General features: G+C 46.2%; 1 protein-coding gene across 5 annotated transcripts in view; it reads right to left on the bottom strand.

Annotated features, from left to right (window-relative positions):
- Positions 1 to 4,806: 4,806 nt before the first annotated feature.
- Tmem144 (transmembrane protein 144) overlaps positions 4,807 to 13,557 on the bottom strand; it is a 36,003-nt gene continuing 27,252 nt past the window's right edge. For all 5 annotated transcript variants that reach the window (XM_023723695.1, XM_023723699.1, XM_004638707.2 and 2 more), the window contains 3 exons: positions 12,960 to 13,057; positions 10,361 to 10,414; positions 4,807 to 4,907 (listed from right to left, as the gene is read on the bottom strand). In XM_023723695.1, the coding sequence (XP_023579463.1) occupies positions 4,824 to 4,907; positions 10,361 to 10,414; positions 12,960 to 13,057 (236 nt within the window). In that variant the 3' untranslated portion in view covers positions 4,807 to 4,823. The remainder of the gene's footprint in view (positions 4,908 to 10,360; positions 10,415 to 12,959; positions 13,058 to 13,557) is intronic.

A 13,557-nucleotide genomic window follows, 5' to 3' on the forward strand; every position in this document is an offset into this window, starting at 1 on the left:
TGTCCTTGTCATTTTTCTCTTTACAATTAAAATAGCAACAAATATTGTTTCTGCTGATATAATGACCATCTATATAGAACACTTTAGGACATCCATAAAAGAAGAACTGTTAGAGCTAATCGATGAGTTTAGAACAAGCACTAGATGAAGATCAGTGGTTTTGCCTAAGTAGCCTAAGGTAGAAAGCTTCCCCAGAGTTCCTTTGGCTTTGGCTTGAGCATCCAGGTGGCCCTAGTCCCCCTGGAAGGACTGCCTTTTGAGATTTGGGCCCCTTGTGGTATGACCACTGCACTATGATTTTTCTTTCCAGTCTTTTTCTCAGTGACTTTTCTTTCATTTCTAGGACAAAATAGGCAACACTCAAAATTAAGGAAGGAAAGGACTATTTAGCTAGTGGAGGTTTCAGTCCACAATCAGCTGGCTTCAAGGCAGAGTGGCACATGGCAGAGGGCAGCAGTTCATGGCAGAAGAAAACAGCAAGAGGAACAAGCTGAAAAGGGAGGAGCCAGGCTCGCTTGCGCTGCATGCAGGCTCCAGCCCCAGGGCGGGTACAGTGCTCCCCCCTTCATCCCATCACTGGACAATGAGTCAGTCACCAACTGGAGGTTCAGCTGCCTCTGAAAAGCCCACCCCCGTGACCACATAAGGCTTTGGGGGCACATCCAGACACAAACCGTAATAGTCCATAAGAGGTGAGTTAATTTGTAAAGTTGTTGTTGTCATTGTTGTTGTTGTTTTGTCCTGGGAATTGAATTTAGGGTCTCACATTTGCCAGGCAAGCACTGAAGCACTGCACTAAATCCCTGACTCCTTAAAAGGTTAATTTGAGTCTGCTGAATTTTCTGAGTGCCAGGCCTGCCTTATTGATATTTCCTAGGGCCTTTGCTCATGCCAAAGCTCAGACGCAAAGGAAACTGTCAGTAAAGTGCCCAGACCATGATCCGGTGTATTAATGCACACCGGTATCACTGAATGGCTGGAGGGGGCAGGGGCTCAGCCAGAGGCAGAGGACAGCTCGGCGTCCATGAGGCCTTGGCTTCTGTCCTGAGCGTCAGAGAAGAGCAAGGAACAGGAACCACGGGCAAGCAAGTGTGGGGCTCTGTATTAGCCAGCCTTTCAACGCTGCAACAAAATGCCAGGCACAGGCTCCTTATGAAGCAAGGGAGACGAAGCTTCCAGCCCCGAGGCTCAAACTGCAGGCAGCATGGCTCCGATTCAAGGACAAGGGATGCAGGATAAGCACCCCCCCTCCTGGCAGACAGCAAGGAGCAATGGTGGAAGTGTGTCCAAGGAGAGTGGACGGGGCCAGGCTCCATCTTTTACACACAACAGTGTGCTCTGCAGAATACGGTACCAAGAGTCCTCAGAGCCTATGAGCAGAGGATCACCAGGCCCCACCTGTCAAGGGACCCCCGCCTCTCATAGCTCCTGCTGGGGACCAGGCTTTCAACATGTGAACTCTTGGGGGACACTGCTAAGCTGTGACCAAACCAATCCAAAGCACATGAGGACTACAATACTCTTTAATGTAAAAACAAAACAAAAACCCCTCTTGTTCATGTGTACGTTGTGCACAATTAAATTCTTGAGATCCAAAATGACTAAGACAACTTCTGGCAAGGTTTACAGTGATTTTACCTGCTGCGTGCATTTGAAGACAGTGCAGTGCTCAAGTATTTGAGAGAAAAGGAGAGGTGACCGAGACTTTCTGGGGAAAAATTACGTGAAATTTGTCTCATACCATTAAAATCTTGTAAGCCAAAGATGGGCTTATAAATTCTATAGTTATATGAAACTGCTCTTTAATTTTTGAAATGCAAACAGACCTGGCCATGAGCTTCTCAGGAGTTACTGAGCATCTGAGAGTTGGGTGCCCTGAGTGATACTGTGATACCCAGTTATGCTTTTTGGGGGGCTCCATTTAAATAGATTGGTTGCAAGCATTTCATTTGATCTTCTAAATAATCCTCATAAAATTCAATGGGTATTTATGTTTTTTCTCCTTCTCTAACAATAAAAAATAAAATATTTCGTTCATTTTAAAATGCAGCCAGTCTCCTTGTTCACAAATACTTTCAGAGACCCTGAGTGGAGGCCCAAACCACAGACCATAGCAAACCCTGCAGAAACTGCTTCTCCCTGTACGCAGCCATGACAAGGCTAAATTTTTCAATTAAGCACAGCAAGAAATTAACAACAGTAACTAAGAGCAGAAGATTAGCATAGCAATACAATATAGTGAAGTTAAATGAAGGTAGTCCTTCTTGAAAAACGCAAGACAAATATTAATATTTGTATCAGACCGCAGTTTACTGTAAGTGAAACTGGAAAAATAAACTCCAAATGATAGAAATATATTTCTTTAAATATCAAAGCATCTATTGCAACAATTTATATTTTAGTCGCGTCTTGTTTGTCTTGCTGTTGTTACTGTTACTGTTACTGTTACCGTAGTTGTGGCTACTTTATTTTGCTTTGAGGCAGGTCTTGCTAAGTTGCCCAGGCTGGCTTTGAACCGGTTACCCTTGTGCCTCAGCCTTCCGGTGAACTGGGACGGCAGGCGTGCACGGCCAGCTTTCTGGTGGGTGGCTCCCACACAGGCCTCCTTCCTTAGCCTTCGCCTGCACCGCGTTGCATTCTGACCTCGTTCACCACAAGAAGCAGTCATTCCCTTGATTTTGATCTACCTTCCCAATTTGTACATAAATACGCGTTCACATACTATATAGATGTATAAAAACTCATTCCAATCGTGTGTCGCAGTGACATGGAGCTCTTCCTACAGATCTACAACTTCACCCGATCAGTCGGCGCAAACGCTATCCACGCGGGTAGGTTTGGCAGCTAATGACTCCAAGTACAAACAGGTCATCACAACAGCAACAGAAGACGCGGTGGCTCGTGGGGAACTTGCGAGGATCTTCCTTCGGTGAAGGAGGGAGTTCAGGAGAGCCGCCTTGTGGACTCGGTGTAGTACCGAGTCTGGACACAAGGTGGCGGGCGCTGGGGAATCAATCAGGTTTCAGAAAAGCTCCGAGTGGAAAACCGGACGTAAACACAAGAATCTGGTCATGCTAGCCAAGGAAAATTAAACCTTCAAGAGAAGTAGGCGTTAAACATCGTAGCAGAGTGGAGATTTTGTAAAATTGTAAGCAGCTTGGTAACGATTTTTAAAAACATGTTTATTCCAGTGTACTCTAAGAGTACAGATACTGACTGGTAGCAGAAAGTGTGTAGGGTTTTTTTTTTCCCCCTCGCTCTTCTGCAACTGCTTTAGCTTAGTTTAGTTCTCTATAAACTGGCGATGGGCGCCTCAGGCCCCAGACTGGGCAGTGAATCCAGGGTTCTTGCAGTGGGCTTTTCTCCGGTCCTTTTTATTTTTATTTTGAGACAGCGTCTCACTAAATCATTAAGTTGCCCAGGCTCGAACTTGTGATCCTCCTGCCTCATCCTCCCTAACAGCTGGAATTATATGCCTCCAAGCAAGCTAACTGGGAATCTTTTTTTCTTTTTTAAGTTTCTTTTTTGTAGTGCTGGGATTACAGGTATGCACCACCCCCCAGCCTTCAATTGGCAAACTTCACCAAAAAAAAAAAAAAAAAAAAAAATACTTAAAAGAGCTACATAATATAAAAATTTAAAATCTGTATAAGAAAGAACAAACAAGTTCTGTGTCATGTCAATTTATTCAAAGTTTATCAGCATATTTTAATGATAATTCTGGTTAAGATTAAAATGATCATAAAAAGTTACAATCAAATGCTTACATGAGTAAGTTAATAATTAAACAGGGACCCCAGTGCCTTTTTTCTGAATGGAGGAGCGCGACGTCACCGGGGTGATGCGGCCTTACAGCGCCCTTTCCAGCCTGCACACACTCCCTCCTCGAAGTGCATATAAGAAAACCAGCCAGCGGCCCTGGCAGCCATTCGCAAGCCTGGCTACAGAGTTTGGTGAATTCGGAAGGCACCACGGACCCGTGGGCGAGCTGCTGTTCCTACCCCCGTCACAGCTGAGGAACGTGCCACAGAACCGTCGGGAGCTGGGGTGCTCAGGAGTTTCGAGGCAGCACAGCGGAGATCTGAGCTCCAAAAGCGGGCTTCGGAGTCCGGGCTCGAGGCAGTGCCGCCGGTTTCTCTTACACAGCACAGGAAGGCATTGGTAGGGGGATGAATCTGACGTCTACACCCGCGTTCTACTGTGTGAAGAGTCTGCAGGTACGTAGGAGGAGTTCTGTCTCCCTTTCCTTAAAGAGCTAAAAACAGTGTATCTCTCATGTTTCCTTCGTCTAGCGGAAGCCACCAGTTAAAACAGGAATAAGCAGGAAAATCTCCAGATGAAATTATTTTTGATAAATATATTTCAGGAAACAATAATTACACATTTGACTGAGTGTTGATGCCTTTAAATTGTCCCTGGTAAGCCAGAACCCGGTGACAGGAGGTTTTTCCCCAAGCTGCAAGCAGCACACACAAGCAGGTATGGAGTAGGGGGGTGGCAGCTTATTTGTCCCCGAGCGCTGCCCTGCCTTCTAGGTCACGTGGCACTAGGGATCCATTGTGAAGGACACAGCACAACACCAACGGAACAGCAAGAAAACCACACCTCGCATGTGGCGCTCCAACAACAGTGTCTGAGCCGCCCGGAAACAGTCCTGCACGGTCCCTCAGATGAATGGCTCATTTTTGAAACTCACAGAAACCTAGTTTGACTTTATTCTCACATTGCTGGGGGAACAAACAATTTGTACCCACTAGCCCAGAATCCCTTTGGTGCCTGCTCCTTCTGGTGGAGGAGGACGTGGGCCCACTGCCATCTTTTGGTCAGACTTCAGAGAAAGCGGTGCACAGCGCTCCGGCCAAGATGACGCCAAATGCAAGGATCAGCAGGAAGTAGTTTCGCAGACCCTGAAAAATAACAGTATAATAATAGTAGTAATAATACCAATAATAACAATGTTGTGATACAAAACCTAAACCAAATGCACAAGACACAGATTCACTCGAGATCGCTGGATTACCACGCGAGGTTTGGTACCCCACACCTGTACTGGCCCTCTGCTCCAGCCACCTGGGGTGCTTTATGGACGATGACACCTTCGTAGTAATTACCCACAATGTCTCCAAGCCCACCAGTGTTTTTGACTCCCCAGGGGGTGAAGGCAGGAGCACCAGCACCGTGAGATGCGGCTGACCACAGATGACACAGGAGGTAGCGACAAATCGGGCCATCGGAGAACAGCCTGGCACCAGGGGCGGTGCTAGACCATTTAATAATGTGCCGTGGCCCCCGATTTCACTGTCTGGAAAATGCACAGTTGAGCTTCTAGCTTCAACCATCAACCCCTTGCTGAGTGAAGTGAGTACCTGAGTAGATTCTAGGTAGGAGAAATTCCATGTGCAAAGCCCTGTTGGAAGAGAAAGATGTTTCCCAGGACAGAAAGGACAGGGCGACTGGAGCAGTAAGAGGCGAGGAGCGCAAGAGGGGTTGCACAGAGGCAGGCTTGGTAGCCTGTGCCTGCACCCCCAGCTACTCCAGGGCTGAGGTGGGAGAATCTGGAGTTCAAGGCCACCCTGGCAAGACCTCATCTTAAGGGGAGGTTGAGCTGGTGGGAGACACAGCTTGGTGGTCCTGTGACCCTAGGCTTAAGGGCTTAACCCAAACAAACAGAAAGAGAAGGCAGGGCCTGTGCGAGGGATGAGCTTGGCAGGCCTGGCTGTGCTTTGGGGTCCTATTTCTGCAAGCCATGGTAGAGTCACAAACAGTAGTGGCTCCCTCACTTGGGAAGATCAGGCTTGCATTCTGTGAGGCCTGCTCTCTTCTGCCGGATGGTGAGTGATTGGAGGAGCCAGTGGTCTGGACAGCTGCGTCAGAAGGGAAAGAAGAAACAGAAGCCAGGCGTTCTCAGCTGTGCAGGGGCTGGAAAACACTGAGTGTCCCTCCCAAGGCAGCCCAGCCCCTCTCTGGATTAGTAAAGAAACATCTTCCAGGGTTAGAAATATTTCACATCCCATGAAACCTAGCTGTAGAGGTTAAATCTATGTTTATACCTCTCTCACTAGATAAGCCCTCAAATATTGAGAAATGATCATCTTCTATCCCCAAGGGCATCCCTTTTCCTGGTCAATACCTCAGCTCCTGTGGTCATTTTTCATATGATGGCTCCAGGCCACCCCCCTGAGCCACTGCCAGTAGGTTTATGTCCCTGTTCAGGACAGAGAGACTCCTATCACCTGAGACCACGCCCATCTCTACAGGTAATCGATCCTGTTTTCCTTTGGGCTGTTCAAGGCTTAGATGAGTGGAGTCTGTCTGTTTACTAGTCCAATTATTTGCGACTTTTTTTTCACAAAATATAAAAAGCAATGACTTAATTCTAAGTGATATAGAATCACTCAGGGTGCCGGAGAAAATGGAGCTGAACAGGAAGGCGCAGCAAAGGGCCATGTGTTCTGCTGTACATCTGAGGTACTCAGAACCTCTCCCCACCTGGCCGGGGCCTCCCCTTGCCTGCCTCTGGGCAAAGATCAGGGGAGGCTCTAGCAGGGGAACAGAGTGGACTGGCCCTAGGAGCCAGTCTTGGTGCATCCCAGGAACACTTAGGGACACTACAGCCAGGCCTGGCAGCTTGGAAACCTTTCCACATCCTCATGGACAAGTGGCAGTGGGTGGGCAGATTTCCTGCCTTCCCTGCCCTTCACCCAGGTCCTCTTTGGAGCACACCCAGTGGGGAAGCTGTGGCTGACTGGCCAGGCAGATGTGTGGCGGGCTGTGGGGTGCAGCAGGGCTCTCACTGCAAGGCGAGGCTCTGTCTGGCCTCCCACGGCCCTCTTTCTCCCTCCCAGCTCCTTAGAGACTCTCTAGCTCCAGTTAAAGAATGGCAGAGATCAGAGGTAAATTGGCTTTGCTTGTAACTTAGACAGAGCAGAAACAATAGCCAGGATGTGGAGGGCTGCACCAATTGCTGAGGAAGCGGCTCTTTCTCTTACTGGCTCTTATTACAATGAATGTCAATTAAAATATAACCAAAAATGCCAAGAAATTGCATATAGTCCAGCTTCAACTTGATAAAGGGTCTTGTGAGATGGGATAAGTTGGCCTTGCTGGGACCACAGATGGCTTCCGAAAGTCAGGTTGCGGCCAGTGGAGTTGACAACGTCATGGTGAGCGTTGGCACCAGCCGATGTCCCGCGCATGGGAGGGCGCACACACACACACACACACACACACACACACACACACACATGCATGCTGCTGGGAGGCTCCTCTTAGATTCTACTCTCCATCCTTCGCCTAGGCACCAGTACTAGTATGGAATAAGCACTCTAATGAACATTTTCCCAAAAGACGAATACACTCAGGTGATTTCCAAATGTACTTCGTTAATTAGAAAGAGAATAAGAAAGCAATACAATTACATAAAGAACAGGGCAATTATAATCACCCTATACACTATGTAAATGCTTTGTTAAACTTATTATTAACTAAGTAGGCATAAGATTAATATGTGCAAGAATTTTTTTTAAACTCCCTTTTAAAGTTTTAAGAATCTGTCAAACTGTCCGGTATTCCCGAGAAAGACTGATTATATTTTGTTGGTAGCAATAATTTTTCCTTGACAAAGGTGAAAGTACACAGTCTGAAAGAACACAGTGACATCCTAGAAAAAAGTTTTAAATGTGGATTTATGAAGCAGTTTCTAAATAATAAATAATGTCACGTTTAAACCAACAGTAACTACTGAACACTAAATTATGGAAATAATTCATGGAGTTGGTGTTACTGTAGACATACTGATGAAAGTATGTTAGTAAAAATGTATTCTAGATCGAGCTTGTCAGGGCAATTCGCTGAAACAAATTTCTCCCAAAAGAACAAATATCAGATACGAAAGAACATCAGAAGCATCAAAATTTTCAGCAGGTGATCTTATAACTATGGCGAATCACTAAATGCTCAAACTAACAGCATTCAAGGCTCAGGACCAGGCCTGGCAGCTGAGATTATAGAGTTTTAAAGATGTAAAATTTGTAAATACATAATTGTGTACTTCTTTGTTATTTGTCTTAGATGTATGTAAATTTCATTACTGTTAATGTCATCTTTCCTATTTTAACTAGTTATTGATGAGATATCAGAAAGTTATTGATCTTCTGGTTCTATCTCAAACTTTATCAAGTATCCTTTTTGAATTTTTAAGATTTGGAGCTTATTCTCTCACAGTTAATATTAACTGCAAGTGATAACTTTTTGTTTTCTTCCCCATAGCTATAGCTTTGGCTTCTTAGTCACCTGAAAAAAAATTATATTGATGGAAAAACCTTTGACTTCTAGCTTACTGAGAACTTCTGTTTCTGCAAAGCTCTGTTGGCTGGTTTGTTCCTGAATTCAATACTGTTATACATGCACTGTGTGCTGTGAGTTACGTTGTGTGCTGCAGGATGACAAACAAGACGAAAGCTTTTGTTTTAGCCCAAGGTTTAAAATAAGCCCAAGACAAACGGAACTTGACACATACATACAACATGCAGTACAACTTAAGATGTAAATCAGTGACATAGTGACTTTAAAAGTCACTTTTTTATGGTTGGTGTGAATGAAGCAGCTTTCAAAAACTATCTTTAGTAGCTCAGCAGACTAAGTGTCTGCTTAGCCAAGAGCAGCGACCAGGGTTCAATCCCTGATAGCGCATGTCATGCTGGCCACTCTGGCCCTGCCCCCCGCCCCCCAGCCTGCTGAGCAGGCCACTGAGTCCAGGCCTGTAATCCCAGGTCTTGGGAGGCTCCCCAGTGCAGGGATTGGAGACCACACCTATAATTCCTGCACTAGGGAGGCTGAAAACAGTAGGATCACTACAAGTCCGACCTGCTTAGTGAGATCCTGTAGAAAAAAAGAGAGAGACAGAGACAGAGAGACAGAGAGGGAGAGAGAGAGAGAGAGAGAGAAAGAGAGAGAGAGAGAGAGAGAGAGAGAATCCAGCTTAAATAAATGGAAAATGTGCATGAAAGAAGATTTTGCATCTCTAAAATTTTAAGTTGTTCCTAAGTATTTAAAAAGTAAAAATTTGGGCAAGCCAAAAAACTCAACAGATTAAAGCTCCTGCAAGCAGGCACAGGGGCTGGGAGTTTCATCCCCAGCCTGCAGAGCTGGCCCCACCACCAGGGCTCACTGAGATGGCAACTGAGACTGGGTGTGGTGGTGCACGCCTGTAATCCCAGCTCTTGGGAAGCTGTAAACAAGCAGATCACTACAAATCTGATCTAGTAGTAAGACCCTGAACACCATGAAGACCCTTCCCTAAAATACAAAACTAAATAAATAAATAAAAAATAAAAATTCACTACATAGTTTAATATTTCTCAAAACTCATTTATTCTGAAAATCTTACTTGCAGTGTTAACTTGTGCTTGTTTAGTTCAAAAAATTTGAAATCCATGGTGTGCTTTAGCATTAAAATTGAATACATTTATTTATTTACACAGGTTTGCGCTGTGTAGTCCGGGCTGAACTCTCAACGATCCTCCCCAGTGCTGGAATTACAGGTGGTGTGCTACTGCACCCTGCTAACATTGCATGTGTTTTAAAAATCACCAGAGAATGCTCTGAGTTTGTGGTTCCCAGTGATTCCCGATGTCAGACCTTCTTGGGAGCATCATTATTTGTTATGATGTTGCCTAGTTAGAGAGAAAATACTATTTATAAAACCCAAACAGATGGTCTTTATTTTATACTGTCTTTAATAAAAACTATAAGCTTTTATTAACATATAATCTTCAACTAAGTAATTTTTCTGCAGGCTCAAAGGAAGCAGAAAAAGTTCTCAAATATTTCTAATAGCACGACTGCACTTACTGGAACTGTCTGGCAGCAATTTCTAATTCCATCATTACACTGGAAAAAGAGTGGCAGGTAGACCGGGTGTTTTCCTGTGAAGTTTTTAATTTGATGCAGGGGTTGGGAGTCGCTGGCTCTGATCAAAGACAGTGCCACAACTTCCACTTGTCTTGGGTTATTTTAAGCCTTGGGCTAAAACAAAACCTTTCATCCTAGTTAGCATCCTATTCCGTCACACAATGCAGAGCGCAACAGCACTCTTTCATAGTTTACTGGGCTACTTGCTTGTCTTTCTACTTGCCTGTGGGTAGGAAGAGCCCTCACATTTATGAGAATGACACCAGTCCTTTCTTTGCAGTTAGGCATTAGGACATTCTGGGTACTGAGCTGTCAAGGCCGCTCCTGCCGCCTGCCCTGGACTTAGGAATCACATGAAGTCCTCAGAAAATAACACAAACATACCTTTAAATCCCCTTCTCACCTGGATGCATTCCTAGTTTCTAAATTTGTCCTTTCTGATACATACCCGTATTTCTTTAAAAATGAAGACACCCCACAATGCAGCTATTAATCCTGGACCCTAAAATAAAAATAAAAAGTTATAGTAAATTGAACATTTTCTTACACTTATATATAAATATTTTCATGGAAAACTACCTACATATTCAACCCCAACTCTGCATTAAGTTAAATCTCAAGTAACATTGCATATAGTGTGAACATTTTTTTTTTCATTTTTTCTTTCTGGTTTTTATTGCTACTATTTCGCAGATGCTGCATAGTGTTTATGCTGTAGAATACTTTCTTGGAATGTGTGATTTTGTAATTTTAATATGCAGAAAGCTTCTGTTTGCTATTGATTTAATTTTTTAGAAGACTAGGTGGAATTATTAAGATGAAGCATATGGACAAACTTGTAACTGTTGTTAGCATTAGCTATTTTCATAGCTAAAGAAATTTAGCACATATTTGGGCCTGAAAAATAATGTGTAGCTGAAACATCACATATTTTTTAAAAAATTTAAGGGTAAAATTACAGTGCTACGTTTGTAATTTCAGTGCTACAAATGAACACAAATGAATGCAAAAAGGTAGTTATAAGATTAAAAAAGTAAGCAAAAAAACACAAAAGGAGTTACTGCACAGGTTATAAAGGGAAGAATGAAATGAAGTAGGACAAAGGAAAGGAAAAGATAAGAAGAAAAGAAATGATTCTGCAGTTTTTGAAAACTCCAATCTATTTGGCTTTGATGTTAATTTCTTTTAAACCCAGGAGGAAGAAAATGGGCTCGGGCCGGAGTGGCCTCCGTGGGGAACTACGCAGGCTGGGGTGGCCCTCGTGGGGAGCTGCACCCGCTGGGGTGGCCCCCGTGGACAGCTGCAGGGCTCTACCATCATTGACTGTCCCCCACCTCCTCCACACCCCGCGGGGCCTCTGCAGGAGGTTGTGTTTTGCTTCAGCCCAGCTCCGACCAGCCTAGGCGGCAGGGACTCCACACTTGGACTCCTCTCCAGGCATGGAAGTGAAGCGACCCAAATTCTTCACTATTTTCTCCAGCATCTGCAGACTCAACACTAAGGGGTCTGAGGAGGTGGTCAGAGGGACTGCTTATTGGGGCTGTGAAATCCTGAGCCTCAAAGTCCAAATCAAATGGGACGTGCCGGGTCCGCCAGGAAACCCCACGCTAACCTTGGCTAGAAGGAATCCTAAGAGGCCTGTAATGCCTGTGTGTGTAACCTCGCTCACCGAGAATGTCTACCCACTTTACTACAGCAACATCCTCTTGGCCTTTCAAGAACGAGGTAGAAGACAGACACCAGGTGCAGCTGCCAACGGATGCTGCCAGATGATTCGCATCTTTTTGAGACAGGGTCTCACCAGGGAGTCCAGACTGGCCTTAAGCTCATGACTCTCCTGCCCCAGCCTCCCAGAGTGCTGGGATGACAGGCATCTCATGTCACTCTGCTGGGTGCTGCCTGAGGCCTTCCGGAGCATTGGCTCAGACGTGGCCTGGAGCTGCTGCGAGCAGAGATGTGGGCCAAGGGTGACACAGGCACGTGCCAGCTTTCGGAGGACAGTGGGCCTCAAGGAACACACAGGGGGAGGGAGCACGTCTGCTGGGAGAGACACCACTGTCTTGGCAACCGGGATGCATCCTTTCCTAGGTGGGTACCAGCGACCTGTAGCCCAGCCTTGGCAAGCAAGGTAGGCTTGATCCTAGTTTAAGAAGTTGAACATTCTGGGCCAGCTGATGTGGCTTTCAAATTATCACAGGAGACCTGGAGCAGACGTGACAGGGCCTTGCCTCTGCTAGATGGGCTCTGCCCCCTCCTCTTCTCCCCCGCCCCCTTCCATCTCCTTTCCCTCCCTCCCTTCCACTTTTCCTCCTTCCCTTCTCCTACCTCTTTTCCTGCAGCCTTTCTTCTGCTCTCTCTCCCCCATCTCTCCCTCCTTCTTTCTTGCTTGCTTTTAAATCAAGTATTAACAGATTTGACCTGGGATGGGGGACCTGTCTGCATTGCAACAATCCTCAGAAAACAGGCATCAGGGGATTCACGCACTGAAAAGTTAAAGGTTGAACCCACTGTCAAGGGCTGATGGGAACTATGGGAAGAGGGGCCTACGTGGAGAAAGTAGGTCACCAGGGGAGGCCACGAAGGTATGTCTCACCACAGGCTGCTCTGCACTCCCTCCTTCCTCCTCCCCTTCTCCACCCCTTCCCCTCTCCCTCTCCCTTTCCCCATCCCTTACCCTCACTGCCATCAGGATTCTGCCTTGGAGTCAGTCGACCATGGACTGAAGCCTGAACCAGATGAATCCTCGCCTCCCTTACGTTTCCATTCTCGGGTATTCCATCATTGTAGTGGGGCACTGACTAATGCAATGGGCAAGACCTGCAAGGGTCCTGAAGATCAAACCCTGCCAAGCTCACCAGAAGGCAGTATACCTGCCCCAGAGCGCTTCGGGACACAGGGCCTGAGTGTGGCCACTCACGTCCAACTTTACATCTCACTCCCAAACAAGCAAGTTCCTCTTCGGTCTTTAGAGCCTCAGTAAGACTGCTTCAGAAAAGTGACATTCACATGTGCAAGGCACAAATTCAGAGAAACACCTTGGCACTTACAGCAGTGATGATTGGAAAGCTGACCACGGCACTGAGCGAGTGGTTGGCCAGGAACCAGCAGCAGGTGGCGATGGCCCACAGCACTCCGGACAGCAGCCCTGAAAGCAGACACACCCACGTGAGACCGAGCTCCAGTGAGGAGGGCCTACGTGTGCAGCGAAGGTGTACCTGTCCACGCCGCATGCCAGTATGGGTGTGTGTGTGTGTGTGTGTGTGTGTGTGTGTGTGTGTGTGTTGGAATCGAAGTCAAGGACCTTGCACTTGCCAGGCAGGCGCTGACCACTAAGATACATTACCCCTGGCCCTGAACATTTTTAGAGCTATGTTTTATGGTCACTTTCAAAAACCAAATAGTTTCTCTGCTCTCAGCCGTTGATGTTGTGGGTACAGCGATCAGTCCTGGCCCTTCTCTGACATTAAATTAGGACTCCCCAGCAGCTGCAGAGTGAAGGCCGGAGGGCGCAGTGGGGCCCAAGGGAGCCCTGTCTCCTCACACCTCGGCACACACCACCCTGCTAAGCATGGACACAGGACAAGGGGGTTCAGAATGGTGCAGGAACTGAGTGGCATTTAGGTGAAAATGTGAGCTCAATTTTCC

This window comes from Octodon degus, unplaced genomic scaffold, assembly GCF_000260255.1.
Source record: "Octodon degus isolate 3935 unplaced genomic scaffold, OctDeg1.0 scaffold00101, whole genome shotgun sequence".
NCBI classification, from domain to species: Eukaryota; Metazoa; Chordata; class Mammalia; order Rodentia; family Octodontidae; genus Octodon; species Octodon degus.